Source organism: Gracilinanus agilis, chromosome 5 (assembly GCF_016433145.1).
Source record: "Gracilinanus agilis isolate LMUSP501 chromosome 5, AgileGrace, whole genome shotgun sequence".
Taxonomy (NCBI): Eukaryota; Metazoa; Chordata; class Mammalia; order Didelphimorphia; family Didelphidae; genus Gracilinanus; species Gracilinanus agilis.
The window spans coordinates 192,693,771-192,715,189 of record NC_058134.1 but is presented as its reverse complement, the minus strand read 5'-3'; the positions used below and the strand labels follow the sequence as shown (position 1 = coordinate 192,715,189).

Genomic DNA, 21,419 nt, shown 5'->3' with positions numbered 1-21,419 from the left:
TCAATTTGAATGATTTTGTTAACTTTCTCTAGTTGTGTCCAATGGCTTGAGAGTCAAATAGGGAATATGAATGGCGAAGATGACTCAAGGTGGAGAACTAGTAAGCTACAGACAGCAAAGAGACAAGGGGATAAGGGATTCACCAATCAAGCCTAATTGAACTGGTTAGCTCTAGGATTACGATGTAAAGGGAAGAAATTGAGAGCTGAACAAATGAGAAATACCAGAAGAATGAGGAGGTACTAAATAGAGGGGGGAAAAAAGATGGAATGTAGGAATGGGAGAGGTTCTAAGATATATGGCTGGGTTCTGAGGACAGAATTCCAGTTAAATTTTGAAGGCATAATGGTTGTGGTGACAGAGGTTTAAGGTATCCATTACTCTTCAGAATCACTGAGGGAGAAGAGAGTCTCAGATCACAGGAGATAAGATCAATGAAATAGGAGGCCAGAGTATCCAAAAAATTATCAACATTAATATTATAGCCGCTAAGGCTGGAAGCAGAGGTTGAGGTCTAGAGGAAAATTATGAACTTGTTGTGGGATAAGGGAGTGTTAAGAAGATATTGACAAATGATAGCAATTAGGATCAGGATAATATCAGTGATGGGCAAACTTTTTAAAGAGGGGGCCAAAGGAAAGGAAATGCTCATCTGTCCGTCTGTTTCTAAGGCAAGTCTTTTGAAGTTTCATTGTATTGAATCCTACTTATTGTATTCATCAGATTAAGAATAATGTCCCTGCATCTGGCCCAGGGGATGTAGTTTGCCTATCACTGAAAATGGAATGAATTCAAAAATAGCAGATGCTGCTAAGCGATGGTGTTAGAAATAGTCTGAAACTGGCAATGGGGAGATCTTGAGAGAAGGTGTGGACAGCACTGAAGAGGAAAGAAAGGAATAAGGTATCTACAGGAGGAACCTTTACTTACATGAACATGGACAAGGCACTTAATTTCTTTTAAAAATTAAATTTAGAAAATACATCATCACTAAGATTCTATGTATACTCAGTCTCGTCCCGGTGTTTTTCTTTTTGTCATTAACACCTCTTTTATAAGAATATCCCAAACTGTGATGTTAGAATCCAAATGCACTACTGTCCTTGACAGTGAACAGATTGTAATGTAAATCTTTGCAGGTCTTTTCATCTTTCATTTGCTTGGTTTCCCTTCAATTTCATACTTAAATGATGCCATTATGTCGTTTCTCAGGTTTGTCACCAATCTTTCTTTAAATTGGTTTTTCTCCTCATTGGTTCTTACTATTTTATGAGGCACTATTGCTTTTGCCATTATTTTCCATAAGTAAAAAAAAACTGTAATTGATATCTTTTGTTTTTATATCACCTTAATTCCCAAGTGTATGATTGCCCCTCTCCTATAGTGTGAGACAGCTCTTGTTACAAGGAATAGAAAAAACTGTGACCAAAATTAAGTGAACAACTATAGAGAAAAACATTTAGAAAGACTTTAGAATACCAATCACTTCAAACCAGGGGTCCAGAAAAATGAAGATAAAACATACTATTCATATGGTAAAAGGGAGGTGATAAACAAAAATTCAGAAAGAGACACATTTTGAGATGTAGCTAATGTGGGAAGTGGTTTGCTGAATTATGTATATATTGAGGGAATTTTTTTCCTTTAAAATAAAATTCGTTCAATTTTGGTGGGTAATGTGAGGACAGATAAATTTTTAAAACTTGTTAGTTGAAAACAAAAATAATAAAACATCAATAATGAAAAGTAAAGAGAAAAAATCAGTGCATTAAAATTAATATCAAAGTAGTTTGCCAGTATATGCAAAATTTCCCACTCAGAGTTCCTCGCTTCTTCCCCTTCAAGTTTTACAAATAAATTTATATTCTGGATCAGTATTGCCTTTGGCTTCCATAAAAAATTCCCACTTTGCAAATAAGTCAAATGCATACTGAAACAGCTTTTGGATTAATATTTTTTGGAGGCAGATCTTTTTGTTAAGGCAAGAGATTTATATAGGTTAAACCGGTAGAAAATTATTGTAGTCGGTTCTGATATCCTACCACCCATTCAACCCAAGTTTTCGTCATTGATAATTAATTATATACATCAAATTGTGAGTTGTTTTAATTATACTCCTCATCCCTCTCCCCATTTTTATTCCATCTTTTAGTTTTGAATTAATTCTTATCGTAGTTCTCACAAATGGATAGTATAACTGTACAGTCAGCTGATTCAGGAATTAATCTGACATCAATAGCCAATCATTTCCTTTATGTTAAAGAATAATCAATGTAATATTTTGTGATGTTATTCAATGCATAACATATTCAAACCCTTCTGATTCTTTATTCATAAAAAGCATTCATCATATATGGGCAGGAAGCTGCTGGGTAGTAAACAAGTCTTTGGTCTTTCTTATTCCTTACTTCTGAATCATATTTTTCACTGTTTTCATTTATTCTAATCTTTACACTGAAGTCACCTCATATAAAATTATATGATCTTTTAATTTGAAGGTTTTATTGAGTTCTTTGGAGAATTTCTCTATACCTGCAACAGGTATTGGCATGTAAGCTTTCTCATCCTTCCCCCAGGATTTTTTGAAAGAGAACAAATCCAAACTTTGTGGGTATATGGTACAGCCAATTGAAATTTTGTTAGGATGGGGAGATTAGGGATGCTTGAAGGCAGCAGGAAAGCTAGAGATAGGAAGATACTGAAAATCAGAGACATGGAAATGATTGAAGGTGCCAGCTGCAGGAGGAAATGGGAAGTGATCAAGAGATTTAAAGGGACAAATAGAAGAGTGGAGCTTGGTAAAGAGAAAAGCCATCTCTTCATCAGAGGCTAGAGAAGATGGGACATGATATCAACAGATTTTCAGATACATAAGAAGGAAGAAGAGGAAACTTATTGTGAACTGCCTCTAACAACTTTATAGGTTTACTTTAAGGATCCAATGAGATATTGGTTAAATGTTGAGCACACTGTCTAGCACAGGGGTTCCCAAACTTTTTTGGCCTACCGCCTCCTTTCCAGAAAAAAATATTACTTAGCGCCCCCTGACACATACTATCACGGCCCCCTTACAGTTATTCACTGATCCTAAATGCACCTGTGGCCATCACCACCCACCTAGATCACTGCAGCACCCACTAGGGGGCGGTGGCACCCACTTCGGGAATCACTGCTCTAGCACATAGAAGGCACTTAACAAATGCTTGATGTTCCCTCTCTCTTCCGTTTCCTGTTAGTTTCTGTATAAAATATATGGCAAGGTCCTCTTCTGAGAGAGAGGTGGAGAAGTATGGAGAGACTGGGGAGGGAGGGAAGGTTTGAAACCATGTGGAAAGTACAATAAAGTCAATTAGAGAAGTTAAAAAGATTGCCTTGCCATATTAAGAGCTTAGTAAAAATTAGATAACAAATTTGAAGAGGACCCAGTCAATATATTTATATAACTTCCTCCAGTATTATTCAGCAGTATATGAATAAGACTGGAGAAGTTGGAGGGTAATCCAAGGGTTTGGGAAAGCATGACTAATGGTATCTTAAAGATTACAGGTGACCACTTAACTATAAGGTCAACATTGGGAAGGGAAGAAAATGAAGCCAGAGAAGGGGTGATAGAACACTGAGAGTTAGACAGAAAGGAGACAAAAATAAATTGCATTAATGTATAGCTTTAAGGTGAATGAAACCCAATGAAAAATGGAAGGAGAGGAAGTGATGGCAAAATATGGAAACTTTGTAGTTCTTGATCACAAAAGAAGAATACAATATAGATTATGGCTGCCACACTGTAAGTCTGGAGCAGAACAAAGCCGTAGATCATGACAGCCAAAGATTGATGATCTGGGTTTTCCAGAGTGTTTGGGGCATCTCAACACATATACCAAAGTCGTCAAATACAAGGGCAGAAGCTCCTTCCAACATCCAAAACTGATTCCTAAACAGTTTTTTCTAACTATTTGAAAGACTTAAGTTAATCTATTGCTAGGCAGAAAGATATCTATGTTAACAATGTTTCACTTGTAATAAAGTTGGGAATGCATTTAATTCATTGAATAAACTGTGGATATTTTCATGCCACCTTCGGAAACTTACGATCTACAGGAAGTTGTTTATGTCTCTGGCTGTCTCGGACGATGCTGCCTCCACTGTCACTGGAGTTGCTGTTCTGGCGAGTTATATTTGCTGGTACTTTTGACACATTAATAGGAGCGGGTACAGATGGAGGCAGAGGGACCGGGGCTGATGCTGGTACTGGAGGAGGTGGCGAAGGAGCTGAAGGAGTGTCAGTGGGTCTGGGACCATAGTCCATCCTTTGTTTCTAAAAAGAGGCAAATAATGATTAGTTTCTCACCAAAGTTTAAAATGAAAGCAGGCTTTAAAAAAGAAAAATCTGTATATCTTTCCTATAGTCGTATTTAGCTAACAATCAAACAGTACTTTCTATGTGCTAGGTATTTTGCAGTAACTATCCTATATGATCTTCCCAACAACCTTCAGAAATAGATACTATTATTATCCCCATTTACAGATAAGAAAACTGAGGCAAATGTTAAATGACCTGCCCAGGGTTATACAGCTTGAAAATATTTGACACTGGATGTGTCAGGCCCAGCATTCTCTCCACTGTACTATTTAGCTGCTTTTAAAAAGTTCCTTCAATAAGAAGTTATTACATATGTTATTTTTAATATCTTTGCAATTATAGACAGTCTCCAAAATGCCAGAGGTTATATCTTGATAAAGGTTCAGCCTTTAAAGGCATTATTTAAACCACAATGTTAAATTCTAAATTAGTATCACAACATTAAGTTTCTAATAAACACAAAAATCTCAAGAATATCAGAAGGTCCTCAAACATTAATTTACTCACATTGATCTAACTGAGATCGAATACAAACTGGTCAGTTTATTAGTTATCCTAATATTTAATACCACTGAACCACCAAAATATCATTATAAAACATATTCTTCATCTTAAACATTGATGTGCTAAAAATGAAGTTACAAATTCAAATATTTCTGAATGACTTCATATCTCTCTGCCATTCCAGAAGAGGGTGGTATTGTTTTTAGAGATCAATGGAATATTCTTTAAGAATAAATGATCATAATGCTATTTATGGTAGGCTATTACTTTTCAAATAATCTCCCTTTCTATCATTACTTTATGCTACTAACTTAAATAAGAAATTCTCTTTATTAAAAAGGCAATTTTTTGAAAATCAAATTATACTTATAATATAGTCTTTATAATCATGCTTGTGATTATGGAATATATGTATAAATAGAAATATTAATATGTGAAACTGTGAATGATAATTTAGATAGATTTGGCATAAGTGTAATGATTGTGTTATTTTAGTTGAGTCTAAAACACCAATCTAAAGCTATTCCGGTGACTGAAAAACATTTGTCAAAATGTTGTATCTAAATAGAAATCACTTCAATTCATGGATAAACGTATACCGATATGCTTCAAATTTTCAAGTAGCTTTTAAAAAAATATTCTAGGATTCCTCATACTATTGAAACATCTCTGAGACAGAGGTAAACTTCAAAGCAGATATAAGCATCATGAAATGTAAAAAGAAATTCCTTGAAAAATTGACAATTCTGTCAGAAGAACATTTGCTTTCAATACCATTTTGACACAAAGACAAAGTTCAATATTTTAACAAAGCATAAGAGACCTGAAAATGTACATAAACCATTGTTACATTTAAGTTTCATTCAGAAAATTACAATATTAACACTCTGTATTCTTCATAGCTGGATTTTGGATTCTTGATTTTGGAGTGAACCTTTCAATTTTATGGTGGTCCTCTAAAAGTTGTACATCATGAGGCAATGGGTAAAGAAAAGATCAGGAAGGATAGAAGAATCAAAGAAGGGAAGTCAAAGCAGGAAAGGTGTCTGCATTGTCAATGTTTACATTATTCTTTATAGTCACTTTCAATCCAAGAAACACTAAATGTGTAATAAGGAGGAACACCACAACTCTATTAAAAAATCTCCCTATATTTGTGCTAATATGCAAAGCAATTATAAAACAGAACCCCAAATAGCAAACAGTATCAAAACTGAGTACTTATAAAGAAAAAAATCAAAGAATACAAAATATTCTTTTAATGTGAAATTCTAATACATGTAATTATATGAACGGTTATGCTCATAAATATTTCAGAAGTAAAAACAAGGCTCCATATTTTTCAAAGGTCATTTGAAGTATCTCATTTTTATCCTCACAACAACCCTGGGAGGTAGATGTTATTATTATCCCTATTTTTCAGAGGAGGAAACTGAGACAGAGATTGAATGAATTGATTTGATCTCTGGTCTTCTGGACTTCGGACCTGTGCTCTATCTACTGCATCTTCTACCTACTTTACAAAGGGTTAAAGATTAAAAAAGATTTTTAAAATTCAAATTTCTGCAGAAATGCTACAAAGCATTCACATTCTCACCCCTCTCAAAAGCAAAAAAAAAAAAAGTGTTTTGCTATCCTGTAAGTGATTTCATAAAAAAGAAAATAAAATAAGCTGAATATAGTGCGTCATAATCATAGCCATGCATGAAAGCAGTATTTCTAAAATACTTTTTGTCTCTAGCATCTGATTTTGCTTCATAATATAACTGCCAGGAGGAGATGAAAGGGAAGAGTGAGATCTTAAGTGGGGAGTAAGGTAGGAGAAGAGAGAGGTATATATAATCATGAAATAAACAGCAATCTACACAAGCAAAGAAATTAGCAAAAATTGCTTTTTTTACTCTCGAGGAAAAATTCAATTTAAAAATTATTTAACTAAAATTTTGTTTGTTTTACACACAACAATTTTCTGTATTTAAGAGGGGGAAAATGACAGAAGACTATCCCCACCTCCCCATTTCTCCCAATTAATCCTATTTCCCACTTAAACAACAGCCAAGGCTCCTTGTTATGAAAAATAAAGATTGTTTGACACTGGTTGGGAGTGTGAGGTGAGAGAGAACAGTGAGCCAGTGTTAAGTTTTTGTTTTTTTTTTTTACTTTTTACCCTTTCCCTTCTTTTTACCATTAGTTTTCCCTCTATCTTCGCTTCCATTTCTCTTACTCTCCCTCTATTACGGAAGTGAAGAGCTTTTAACACCAATATGTATACCAGTTCTTTAAATAAAGATGTGAAACTCAAATGGAAAGGGGGATCAGGAACTTGTACTGGGCTACATAATTTTAAAATATAATATATTCATATTTTATTACATTTTTATTTATTTTGTTACATATTTACCAATTACAATTTAACTGGTTAAGGATCATTTGGGACTACTGTGGGATGCATATTTGACACATCTGCTATAAAATATGTCAGGTGCTAGAATTCTTTTTTCTCTAGGGCCAAAGAGTCTTAAAGTTGGGAAAAAATAAAATCTTACATAAAAACACAACCTTTTCATCATTTCTCTCCAAACATACTATCCATGAATATATTCTAGATTGTTACAGTAATTTTCCTTGTAAGAGGCAGAATTACTACGAAAATGAGGAAAGTTTGATGCAGTAAGTAGATTGCCCCATTTGTAGCTCATACAGTTCCTAACAAAAGGCTATGTACTTAGTATTACTTAAGAATCTAATAGAAGAGTATTGAATAGAATCTAATTTTTTTGACCAATTATAGTATACTTTTAGGTATCCTTTAATAGTCAAAATAAGACTCCCAAAGATTAGTGAAGCTTGCTAAGAATGAAAGCTAAGGCCCAGATAGATGTGTACAGAATTCTGCTTAAGGAGAAAAACTGGGTGGTGAGAGTGAATTGTGTAAATAAACATAATAAAGACATAAAATAAGACCACTTGAAAAAATTTAAAGCTACATTAATTATAAGCTCTTGTCCTAAAAGTCCAGAAGAGCTGGAGACTCTGCTATAGAAACTAAACAATAGTTGGCGCATGTCAAGTGACTAAAAGCCAGAGGATAAAACCAACCAAGTAGTTTAAAAACAAATCATCATGAAGGGAATGTGCATTACCTCAGACAGCTCTCCAAGTAATTGCTATTAGGAAAATGAGACAAATTGTACAAATCACATGAGAAAATCAGAACAATGTGGACCAAAATAATATTATCATTACATGTTACATGTGAATAGAAAATATTAGTTTAATTTCTGGCTAACAAAATTATGTATTCTTTGTCCTATATAACCAAAGGAATTAATACTGAAAGATTTTCTGATTGGTCTCCATCACTATTACCTACTAGGGCAAATTGAAAACAAACTTGAAGTTTGACTAGGTTTTTTTTTTTCCTAAAGCATGATTAAATTTTAGGTTTCAGTGACTGATTAAAAAAATAAAATAGACTTCCATCTTATTCTTCCTTTACTACAACTTGCAATTAACAAAATGCATATTTTGTTAAGACAGAGCCTCTTTATTTTAGATTTTTTCCCTTTAAAGATTAAAATTTCATTTTTAAAGAATCTGACAATTACATGGCATAGCCTATAGCTTGTATTTTTATTGCAGAAAAGCCAGAGGCCATAAATTTCAAGCTATCCAGGATTGTGCACTGTGGATGGAATTTGGAAATTGTCAAATTACAATTACAATTATCCAAATAACAAAAAATTATATGGAAGCAATTTTCACATCTTAAACCTAAGTGTTATTGAAAATTAATGTGTATAGCAGGAAAATGTTTTAGGACAGAACAACTAATATTCAAAGCTCTTTTTATAGAATGAATGAGATAAAAAAAAGTGTAATTCTGAAAGAGAGGGAGTAGTTACAGCAGGAAGTACAAAAGAAAGAATTTGATATGTAGGGTACTAATATGACCAAATATCTTAGACCACTAATAACTCATGAACGTGGCAACTATTTGTTAATGCTTTCTTTCTTCACAAATTATTTTGTATTTACTTACCTCTGCATAGTGGCATTTCTCAGGAGAAAATATGCTCCTTTGTACCAAGGGCTATCTTGATTTTTGCCCATTTATTCATGGTACTTTGTACATAGAAGTCATTTAAAACATTTTCAATAAATGAAAACTAACTCAGTACCATTTGGACAGTGGACACTGACTATATTCTATGAGTATAAGAAGGAAAAACCATTTCCCTTCCTCTGTCCCACCCCATTCAAATCTCCTAATACTTGACATGATACCTAGAGAATGCTTAAATTTCCTAGGGACAAAAACAATATCAATAAAAGCCTCTTTCTTCACAATGAAAGAAAAGGCTAAAAATGTAAAAGCCATTGGGAATGATACCACAATGACATACCTAGTTACAGTAAAATGTATCTGAAATGTCACATCAGATCATTGTCTGAGAAAAAGCTTATATGAAGCAGGAGGATGACAGAGCCTGAGAATTATATTTAATATGAAGGTGTTATATAGAGGGTCAAAAAAAAGGAACTAATATAAAATTTTATCCAGAAAACATGTTTCTTCTTTGAGTTGTTGTTTTTGTCCTCTTGTTTTGGAAGAAGACCAATGACAACACAATGTGATGCCTTGTCTTCTGTGTGAATTAGATTTAATTGAGGCAGAGCTGCACAAAGTCATCAGCCTCATTCTCTTCCATGGTCATGAAAGTTGAGTGGCAAGATTAAAGTCAGGATGACTGATGATGTCCAGGATGCAGTGGATGACCTTGGCATCTCTGATGACTCCCCAAGCTCTATGTGCTTTATAGCATCTACTTTGGTTTTCTCCATTGCCACTGGAACAAAACATTCTCATCTGCCCATTCCACTGAAAGAAGTCTTCACAGGCTTTGGATAGATATATCCATAACTCACTAAAGGGCTTGAGATGTGTCAATTATTCTCAACCTGATCTTGCCTATCTGCTGGGATGGTTTTACTGGTGTTATAGGTAAATCAAAGCTGTTATTAATAATTAAAGCTGTTATATATAAGCTAAAGCTGTTATATTAAACCTATTTTGTAGATGGTTGTTAGGCGGTTAAACTATTGTGCAGGCAGTTGATAAATGTCCTGAAGCAGTTTGGTACAACCTTTATTGACTGATAGGAGAAGAGAAGGTAGGAAAAGGATATTCTATCTCCAAATCTTATACTAATCTTAAACCCTAAATCCTATACTAAAAAATATCTAAATTAATCTCCCAAATCTAACTACTTTCTTTGCAGTTTCTTCTTGCCTGTCAGACAGACCTCCTTAACCTTACTCTCACTATATTATATAATGTTTTCTAACTAAGCTATGCTAATAGACAAACATTTAATTCATAATGAACTCCTTAACTGAAACCCAAAAGCTGCCAGAAGCCAACGGCTAGAGAGACCTTTTGACAGTGAACCTGACAGCTCAGGACTCCAGTTTCTCCTGATATAGAGAGAAAAACTCCACCAGCACCTTCCTACTCCTCTCCAACGGAAGCCAGGGCAAAATGGAGATCCCAACTGACTCCCTTCACTAGTTTTATGGTTTTCTCTTAAAGGGCCAGAAGCAAGATCTCTCTGTTCCTTCTTTTTAAAGTGACAGAGTCAGAGCTGTCTGTGGCTGGCTCTTATGGAGGCAGAGTACAAATTAAACCCTTCCTCTGATCTAAAACTTCCACATCTAACAAGATAAATGAAATTAGGAAACTCCTTATAACACCGGGATGTGGCCATACATGCTACAGCTTCTTGGAGCCACAGGTGAGAAATTGGTGAAAAGTGGACATCAAAGAAGGATGGGCTCAACAAGTTCTCATACTAGAGGCACTAGTTCTTCCTGAATGCTATTCTTTTTTGAGAAAAACTTGCTAAATACAGGCCTTCTTTTTATTTTTAAATGCCTTTATCTTCCATCATAGAATCAATACTGTGCATTGCTTCCACCATAGAAAAATGCTAAGGGCGTGGCAATGGGGGGTTAAGTGACATGCCCAGAGTCATACGGCTAGGAAGTGTCTGATGCCAAATTTGAATCCAAGACCTCTATTCATTGAGCCATCCAGGTACCCTTGCCTTCTTTATTTAAAAGTAATTTCTTACAAGGCTTTAGAAAGTTGGTTCATATATTGCTTTTTCTCGATGTGAAATGCATGGATTAAAGAGATGGGACTAACTTACATAATTTTTAAAGGTGAAAACCACTTTACTTAACACTTAAGATTATGTCCTAAAACACTGTGACCTATATTCAACAAATAATTCTAGATGTTGCTGTACCAAATTATGTCAGAGATGTTTGAAACTGAAGTTTGAAAGGATAAATTAGAGTTTAAAAGGAGAAATTAAGATACTTAATAATGAAGTGAACTGTCCAAGATTGGAGAACTAGCTTATGGAAGAATCACTTCTACCTCCAGTTCTAATATCTTTTCCAGTGACATCATTCTGTTAGATAAAGCACCTTGCTGATCCCTTTCCCCGCCCAAGATGCTGCTGGCTATATTACTATACGAGATTCTTACCTCATTTTCCAAAATTTTTAGAGGCACCAGGAATGAGCCCAAGGCTAGGCTTACATCTCAACTGAGTAGGATGTATACATGATATGAATTTACAGAAACTAAGAATTGGAAGGGACCTCTGAGACATTAGCTAATCTAATTCATCCATAACTTGTACCCCAGACAACAATGCTGTTAAGCCATCATTCATCTTCTGCTTAGAAAACCTCTAAAGTAATTCACTCCAAATAAGAACAGCTCAAATTGTTTTTTTCTTATATCAAGTCCTAATCTACTCCTTTTTAATTTTTATCTATTCCTAATTTTGCTTCTGGAGCTGAGCTGAATAATATAATCTCTCTTTGAAAGCAGATGCTTTCAAATACTTAGACATACTAGAAATGTTATTTTGAGGTACATAAATTAAAACTAATCAACAGACTACTAATTGTAAGGGTTTTTTTGGTTTTAGCTGCACGTTTTCCAGTACAGGTTCCTCAAACCTTTCTCTGGGAAGCAATCATTTTTAGTTTCCTTGGAGCTTTGGGACTCCTAAAACTTCAGAGCTGTAAAGGCCCTTAGAAATGGTCTAGTTCAAACTCTTATATTGTAGAAAATAAAACTGAGGACCAGAGAGGAAAGGTAGCTTGCCCAAAAATATATCCATGCTTGCTTGATAGGAATACTAGCATCCAAAGGACTAGGAGCACAATAGCAGTAATCAACATGGAGATCTACTGGAGATTTAAAGCTTTTCTGTGTATCAGTAAATTTGGACCTCCTGGTTGAGGAGTCTAGTTCCAATGGTTTGTCAAAGATATAGCATTAATGTTGTTATTGTGCTAGAATGAGCTGTAGGAGCTCTGTTTCATCAATTGAGACCATGGATTCTTCATATTTTTGTATGTGCCATGGCTACCTTGGACAGTCTGGTGAAGCCTATGGACTCCTCAGATTAATGTTTTTAAATGCATCAAAACACATAGGGTTACAAAGGAAGCCAATCATATTAAAATAAATTTATCAAAAAAACCACCAAAAATCAAGGTCCTGGACCTCAGGTTAAGAGCCATGAGTTAGTCCAAAGCATATGACAATCCTAACAGCTACTGAATAACAAAAGATAGTAACCATAATAAACACTATTATAATCCATTTCCCAATATAATGTACTAATATCTTACTTCATATTTGGAAGTATCCTATTCATTTTTACTTTTTATTTGTGACTTACGCTTACTGAAGAAAAACAAGTCTATCTTTTAGAAAAGACCCAAATAAAAAATTTAAACTAAATATAGAAAATAATGATTTTATTTAATTTCACAATAGAATGATGTCACTGACTACATTCAGGAGGACCTGGATTAAAATTATGACTTTGAAATTTACTACCTTTTTAGCTTTGGCCAGTTTCCTTACTCTGCCTGGGATCTACTTTCCTCATCTGTAAAACAAGGAAGATGGATGTGCTGGCCTCTGAGTTTCCTTCCAGTTACAGATTTACAGTTCTAGGATCTTATGTTATCATCTCACAGGGAAATCAGAGTGGCAAGATGATTTGCATAGCCACTTCCTGCCATACATTGTTGCTTATATTATTGGAATTAAATCAGTTTGTGAAATTCAAAAAAATGCATTATTTCAATACTACTTCAATTGCAAGAAAACTCTTTCAAAACAGAGCTCAAGCAAAATACAAGTAGCACAATCCCATAAGTTTCTAATATAAATGGAGACCTTTTTGAATTTCAGATTAGACTGAGAAAGACAGAGAGAAAATGAACCTATTCTTACAACAAAGCAATTATCTTTTAAAGGCCTCATGCTAAAATAAAATAAAAACTCCTTCACACTACACACACAGAAACACACACATAGCTTGAACACACTTTTCTATCTGTCACTACATGCACAATTGCAACCAGAAATTTCATATCTAAATCAAATCCTGTTGAAAAGTTTAAAAAAAGAATAGCTAGGAATGGGCAACACTCCAATGGAACATAAATGCATGTTTATAGAAAAAAATATAAAGCCTTCAAATTTAAAACATTTTTTGTTATACTAAAATTGCTTGTGAACCTAGGGAGACGTTGTTTATATCGAAATTCTAGATAGAAGCTACAGTTTGAGACACAGTTCTGCTTAGAAAAAGGAAATATAATTGTCCTCTAGATTTCTTTCAGTCCTTTGACTATTTCTGGCCCAGTTGTCAATTGAAAAGCTGGCATAGAAGCTGTCCAAAATCTAGAAGTATAGGGTCAGATTAGTTTGAAAAGTAAAATGAGAAGATTTTGTAGATTTTGAAAAGCAGAAATCTGGAGATATAGAGACAGAAGGAACCATAAAAAATCATCTTGTCTAATATTCACCTCTTTTCAAAAAAAAGCTAGTGGTAAGAAGCAGACCTGGAATATGAATCTGTAATCTGTTTGTCTTCTGTGGACTTGGCATATAGGTGCCCAAATGTTTGTTGATATATTTATTTGAGGGTGTTATTTTACCAGAGTTTGCCCACTTCTAGCTATTACACCCCAAATATGGGGGAACCTTCTAATAGATAGCCATATCTATCTAGTTATTGTAGATAGATATATTTATCACTACAAATGGAAGTCTTTGGCCTCTGCATGCCTCTACACTGAGCACACACACAAACAGAAACAAACACAAGGGTCCATTGGGAAAGCCTTTTACGTGCAGTGCTTCTTGTTATAAACCACAAGGTCAAACAAATAAAAAACAATCCAACTAAGTAAAAAATGTAGACAGAAGTTCAGCTGAAGCATAAATCCTCAGTTACTGTTTAGGGAATAAATAAACATGATCTCATGGATAAGCCAAGAAGCTACAGCATCCAGAAGTTGGAATAAGATTTACATCACAGCAATAACATCCTAAAGGCAGGCAACTGGAAACTTGTTTTATTAATTGTTGCTATCCTTTTTTAAAGATAAAAATGTCCAAACCTAAGATAAAATGTTAAGTTCAAATTTCTATAAGAAACGAAATAATTTTTAGGTAATCTCATACCTTAAATAATTCAAATTCCTTCTTTGGCATTAATAGCTAATAATAAATGATAAATATAAAATTAAATACTTAATGTATCAGGCACATAGTATGGACAAATTTAAATACATTGCAACATTGGTTTTCCTTAATTAAAAGGATATTTGACTTTATAATCAGAATATATATTCTATATGGCTAATTCCATGAATTATAGTGAAACCTTGAGTTACTCCAAATTAAAAATGAACCACTGTTGTAAGCTTAATATTACCAGTAGATTAGTCAGAAATATAGATTCAGAACTTTGTCACAATTTCAGGTTTGGAAAAATAATACTGTCAAGGCTGAAATCAGGAATAAGACAAAACGACTTTATCGCACATGCAATATACTTTTCTACATTTGTTCATGTCATTATCCTTGGGCTGAACGTGAACCTGTTACCAAGTTTTGGGAATTAAGAAAGAGTTCTTTCTTGGAATTTGGCAAGAGGATCATCTTAGTGTTAAGGGGCATGTGTGGGATGCCACTGTGCCCCTGGTATAACTAAATTAAAAGTCCAGCTACAGGGAGAGTATAAAGCCCAAGGCTGTTAAGAGCCTGCAGTTGTTACACATGTGTCTGGAATGATTTGATGATGATCCATTTTCTCTATTAGGCATATGTTGCATTTTAATTTATAGAAAAGAAAGTAAAGAGATTTCTCAGTCAGACTAGCTATATACCTTTTGTAGTCAGTGCAGGACATAGCTGAGCACAGTGTTATAGGAAGCCAGTGGCAGAGCATAGAGTATCTGAGTAAAAGAATTCTTGGACTCTGAACCTCTCCAGGACTCAGTTTTCTTATCTGTAAAATGAGGACTGACTAGGTGATATTTATAAGGGCTCTCAGTTATGAATAGATGTTCTATTGTCCCATAATTCTAGGAATGCTCCAGTTAGTTCCAGCTCCTAAACCCAAGTAGGAAATAATGTGTCAAAGGCAAGCTTAAGACAAAGGGGTGGGAGCTTTAATTTTCTAAAATAAAAATCATGGGAAAAAAGTAGCAAAATTACTTCCAGGGAAAGTTATTTATTTTCAAAGTTTGGAGCAGTGAATATTTTCCTTAATTGAAATATGTAGGTGGTTGTGTGGAGATGTATATGTGCTGTGCATAAATCTGTCATTTTCCCCTCCTATCATAAGAGATGTTCTGGAATAAGTTTTCAGTGTTAAAAAGTCAAAATGTGATAATGTTGTTCATGGTGTTGATCTTCCTCTTCCAAAACAGAATGGTATCTTCTCTGTAACTTACAGTCTTAGAGAATTACTTGGGACTAACAGAGTAAATAACTTGCCAAGCATCATATAGACAAGAAGAGGAAAAGAAGAGACTTAAATTTGGATTTTCCTGATTCTGGACCTATTATATCATAATGTTAAATCTGGAGCTTGCCTACACCTAAAACAGCAAAAGTTATATTAGAAAATTAATGTTACCTGTATAGTATGAGTATAAGGAGGGTCAGCACGCCCTAATCCAGGCTCTTGAGGTCTCACAATATCTAAAATGTTATTTGGCACAAATCCAGAGTCTCCACTCGCACTGCGAACTTTCCACCATTGTTTTCTATCATCAAGAATCTGTCAATATTAAAGAAAATTTAAAAATCACTTTAATATCAACATCGATCTATGACTACAATTTTATTTTCATTGAATCTTTGCAGAATATTAATAAAAGACCTTTCATTTATTAAACAAAGATAGAAGCCATTCCCTAAGCTACAAATTGGCAAAGATGGCCAAAAAATTGGCAATAGTTAATGCTAGAAGAGTTGTGGACTGATAGTTACACTAACACATATTTGACAGAGACATGAAAGTTAACTTAAAAAAAATCTATATCCTTGGGACCAGAGACTTCCATTAAGGGAATACTCCAGGGAAACCACTAATAAGGAAGATGTTTCTATGTGCAGTAAAATATTTAAAGCAGCCTATTTTGTGTTAGTAAAGAATTGGGAACAAAGTAGATACTCGTCAACTGGAGAATGGTTAAAAAACCACGGTGCAAGAATGTAATGAGACAGTACTCTGTCTTAAAAAAAATGATGTGTGCTATAAATACAGAGGAGAATGGAAAGACCGACATGGACTTATGCAGAGTGAAGTAAGCAGCACCCAAAAATAACCCAATATGCAGAATGATTACAACAATGTAAATAGAAAGAAAAATCACATGCAAAAAATTAAGTGAATATCACTAAATGGTAAAGGTCAAGCAGAACCAAAATGAAGAGATATGAGAGGACACTCCCAACTCACTCCTTTGTGGATGTGAGAAGTCCATAATGTTACATATCATACATTAATTGTTGGACTTTTTCAGTGTATGGATTAGTTGGGCTGATTTTTTTCCTTGTCTTTTTTTTTGTCTTTAAAGATACTATTTATAATAGGGAATGGCTCTCATGAGGGAGATTGGGAGGGATACTGGGAATAACTGTGATGATATAAAAAACAGAAGACATCAATAAAATCTTATTTTAAAAAAAAGATTCATTTTTCATTATTTATCTTGTATTTTTATCCCTCCTCTCTCATTGTGAGTTTCAAAGTGAGAATTTCCATTAGTTGATTATGTACAAATAAATATTAATACAGTCAATATACGTAACAGTATTCTATTAAGAGGCAGTTGGAGGGGGCAGTTGGGTAGCTCAGTGGATTGAGAGCCAGCCCTAGAGATGAGAGGTCCTAGGTTCAAATTCAGCCTTAGACACTTCCCAGCTGTGTGACCCTGGGCAAGTCACTTGACCCCCATTGCCTACCTTTACCACTCTTCCACCTATAAGTCAATACACAGAAGGGTTTTAAAAAAATTTTTTTTAAAAAAAGAGGCAGTTGGGACTCATTTTGTCCTTTATTTTCTGGTACTATTAGATGACACCCAGATCATTTTGAGGCTAAGAGAGAAATTAAAAACCATTTAAATCCATTGTGATTCCAACCACATAAGTCTTCTTTCCCCAAAGAAGTTTCCTGTTTGCTTCTACAATCAAACATAAGCTTGATCATGAGAGTCTAGCTAGAACTCCTTAGGTGAAGACTGGTCAGAGGATCTCATTCAGGAGATGGACTAAGTGGCCATTAAAGTTTTTTAGAGCTTTTTAGCTCCAAATCTAGGATCTTATGTAATCAATTCAAAGTGGCATAAAATCATGATCCATACTGACCAGTAGTTTGAACTCTAAAATATACAGATAATTTGAACTTTGTCAAAGTCTGAATAAATCTTTCCCTCCCAGAGCATATAACAGTGATTTGTTGAATGGTCCTTTTTCTTTAAAAACCCTTATTTTCTGTCTTGCAACCATTATTGTGTATTGGTTTCAAGGCAGAAGAGTGGTAAGGAATAGGCAGTGGAATAAGACTTGCCCAAGGTCACACCGATAGAAGTGTCTGGGGCCAGATTTGAACCTTAGGTCCCCAGGCCTGGCCCTCAATCCACTGAGTCACCTAGCTACCCCACTGAATAGTTGTGGTTACAGTCATTTTACTTCTGCTCTCTCTGGTTGTACTAAGTCACCATCACAAGGAAAATAATTCACTTAAGGGGAAGAAAAGGGAATAATCACTTAAGTAGCATCTATTTTCAGCCAGGCACTGTGATAAGAGCTTTACAAATATTAACTCACTACATTATCTCAGTTAAAATTGTTCCTTTGTTGAGAGGTTGTTGGTGTTGGAGGTTGTGTTTTTTGGTCTACATGGTACTATATAAACATTTATTTCTTCATTCAACTACTCAGTTATTTGGCCTAATTGTCCAACTATAGCATAGTTTTGATACTTTAGATATAATCTATGTTACATACCATAATATATAAATGCATAAAATTAAGATCAATCCACAAGAAATTAAGTAGTCAAAGGACATGAACAGGTCATTTTTGGAAGGAAGATAAACAAAGAATCAATAATGATCTGAAAAAATATTCAAGTTCTCTAATAGCCATAGAAATGCAAATTTAAAAAATTCTGAGATATCACCTTACATTCATTAAATTAACAAGGAGCTAAAAATAATAAAGGCCAGGTTTAGCAGGACTACAGAGAAACAAGCACACTATTACCCTTCTGATGAACCTGTGCAATCACTTTTGGAAAATCAATACAGAGGCATACAATAAAAGCTACAAAGTCATTTCCATCCCATGACCCAGGGCTCCCATTACTAGGACTATATGATAAAGATGTTCCTGAGAGCAAAAGAACATAAATGTACAAAATGTTCATATATACAATATTTATAAAAGATAATAGCTAGAAATAATTAAAGCATCAAATGACTTGTGGAATGGCTAACATGTAGAAGGGGTGTCAAACTCAAAGAGAAATGGAGGTCACGAGGAAAGTTAGTATTAATTAGTACCTCTTTTTGGCCCCTCAAAAGCCTTTTGATTTTTAAAGCTCAAACTGATTTCAGGGCTTAAGTTCAGACTATTTCTCCCCAAGGTATATTGGTTCCTCCCTTCTTTTTTCTAGAGCAGTGGTTCCCAAACTTTTTTTGGCCTACTGCACCCTTTTGAGAAAAAATATTACTTAGCTCCCTGGAAATTAATATTTTTTTATTTTAATAGCAATTAATAGGAAAGATAAATGCACCTGTGGCCATCACGGCTCCCCTGGATCACTGCAGCACCCACCAGCGGGCGGTGGCGCCCACTTTGGGAATCACTGGTGTAGATGTAAAAATTGGCAGGGTGGGGATTTGCTCCTTCTTTATCTGTAAATAAGAACTCTCTTGGGTGATGAAGTAATCAATTAGCTAGACAGGCGCCATGTTGGAGGCCTCAGTCACTGTCAATATGACTTGGCACCAAGAAGACTCACAGCATCCTGAGAGGGAATCTCTTGTGTTTATTTCCTGAGTGGTTGCTGTCTAATGAGAAATCTCTTAGGACATGCTGGGGAGGGATTGGATGATTACATCACAAGAAGCATAGATTGGTTTTTGGGATAGGAAACAGGGTTTCCCCACCCACCCTTTTTTCCCCAAGCATGGCAGTTCAGCTACTCTTGCTCACATTTCTCTTGTGATGGGCCTGCTCTGATGATTTTAGCATCTGTTCAGGCCTGGCTAGTTTGGAAATCTTGAGCAATCTTTTAATGAAATAATATTATATAACTAAAAATACAGCCTCCAGAGAATATAATTCATCACAGCCACTAAAGCACATGTAAGGATCCCTATGGGCTACATATTGACTTGAAAAACTACATAATAACACTGCTCACATTCTATTGTATTCATTTTATTAAATGTACCACAATTAAATTTTCATTGAATTGGGATTCAAGGGGGAGGGGGCATTGCAGGCTATGCAATATGAACAAATGAAATAATATTCTACTATTTGGGACAGCTAACATGTCTTTGCCAAGAAAACTCCAAATGGTATCATGAAGAGTCAGGCATGATGAACAACAACTACACACCACAACTAGATGGTGCCATACTACCTAGAGAACCAGGCCCGGAGTCAGGAAGAATCAATTTCCCGAGTTCAAATCTGGCCTCAGACAATTTCTAGCTGGGTAAATACTTTAACCTCATTTGCCTCAGTTTCCTCATCTGTAAAATGAGCTGGAAAAAGAAACAGCAAACTACTTTTTAAAAAAAACCCAAATGGGGTCATGAAGAGTTGAACATGATGAAACAACTGAATATCAACATCAGAAATGACAAAGATGAGGAATACAAAGATCTATATGAAGTGATATGATTTGATTAATTCTTTGCAAAGCACATTTGCTCACCAGAGTATGTGTGTATATATATATATATATATACACACACAAGATGTCCCAAAAGTCTTACAGCATTTTTAGGCTATTCATTTTTTTTCTTTCCTATTCTTTTTTATTTTTTTTCCCCATAGTTCATGATTCATGTTGTCTCTCTTCCCTTCCCCCACCTCCTGGAGAAGTACCTGTTTTATCACTCTAAACCTATTTCCATATTATTCAAGCTATTACAATTTTTAAAAACAATTAAATCTCAAAACAGGACTAAGACTTTTAGGACATGTCATTTAAAAGTACAAGAAATTTTACATTGGGTATGAACAGACATCTAAACAGACCATTCTTCTCTCTGGCAATATTGCTAACACAAAGAAAACGATCAAGCAGGAAAATGTATATGAAGTGAGACAGAGTAAAAAATCAGAACCACAGGAACAAAATAGATGCTTATTATAAATATGCAAATACTAACAGGGACAACAAAATGCTTTGTTTTGAAGACTAGTCTTTCTAAGATGAGAAGGACATACGGAGAGAAACACATAAAAACGGGTGAGAAGCACACGCTGCTGTGAATCCTTCTCCCTCCTGGATGTTCTCTCCTCTTGGTTTCTGAGCACAGTATCCTCTTGGCTCTTCTCTTGTTTAACCACTTTGAAGTCTCCCATGTTATTTTACCAACATTTCCTTATTATTCCACCAACTAAGGGAGGACATTATTCAATAGTACACCATTATAAGCCCTTTTTTTCCCCTGCATATACATGCTCATCTCTTCATCTTCCATGGGACAATGACTACTTTGAAGACTTTGACTTCCAAATCTAATTATCTAGACCTAACAATTGCCTGTTTCTTGGGCAGAACTGCTGGTTGACTGGGCTATAAACATCTTAAATTCAACAAATCCAAAATGAAAGCCATTCTAGGCTCCCTCAGGAATCATACTTCTCCTAATTTCTTTATGTCCTTTCAGGACATTGCCATCCTTCCAATCATCCACATTCATGAGCCTGGTATTTCTCTTGATTCTTCCTTCTTTCTCTGATCCTCTCCTACTCTTATCAGTATCAAAGTCTTACAGAGTTAATTCCAGCAATATCTCTGGTCTCCCTCCCCTTCTTTCAACTCATTCAGCTTTTGTTCAAGTCTTCATTATCTCTCACCTAGATAAAAGCATCTTGATTGGTCTCTGCCTCCATTTTCTC

The 21,419-nt window shown here is 34.9% G+C and overlaps 1 protein-coding gene across 2 annotated transcripts in view; it reads right to left on the bottom strand.

Moving 5' to 3' along the window:
- The window catches only part of EPS8 (epidermal growth factor receptor pathway substrate 8), a 108,384-nt gene that overhangs the window by 8,440 nt on the left and 78,525 nt on the right, over positions 1-21,419 (bottom strand). For both annotated transcript variants that reach the window (XM_044678798.1, XM_044678799.1), the window contains exons 17-18: positions 15,898-16,041; positions 4,090-4,315 (exon numbers count right to left, since the gene is read on the bottom strand). In XM_044678798.1, the coding sequence (XP_044534733.1) occupies positions 4,090-4,315; positions 15,898-16,041 (370 nt within the window). The remainder of the gene's footprint in view (positions 1-4,089; positions 4,316-15,897; positions 16,042-21,419) is intronic.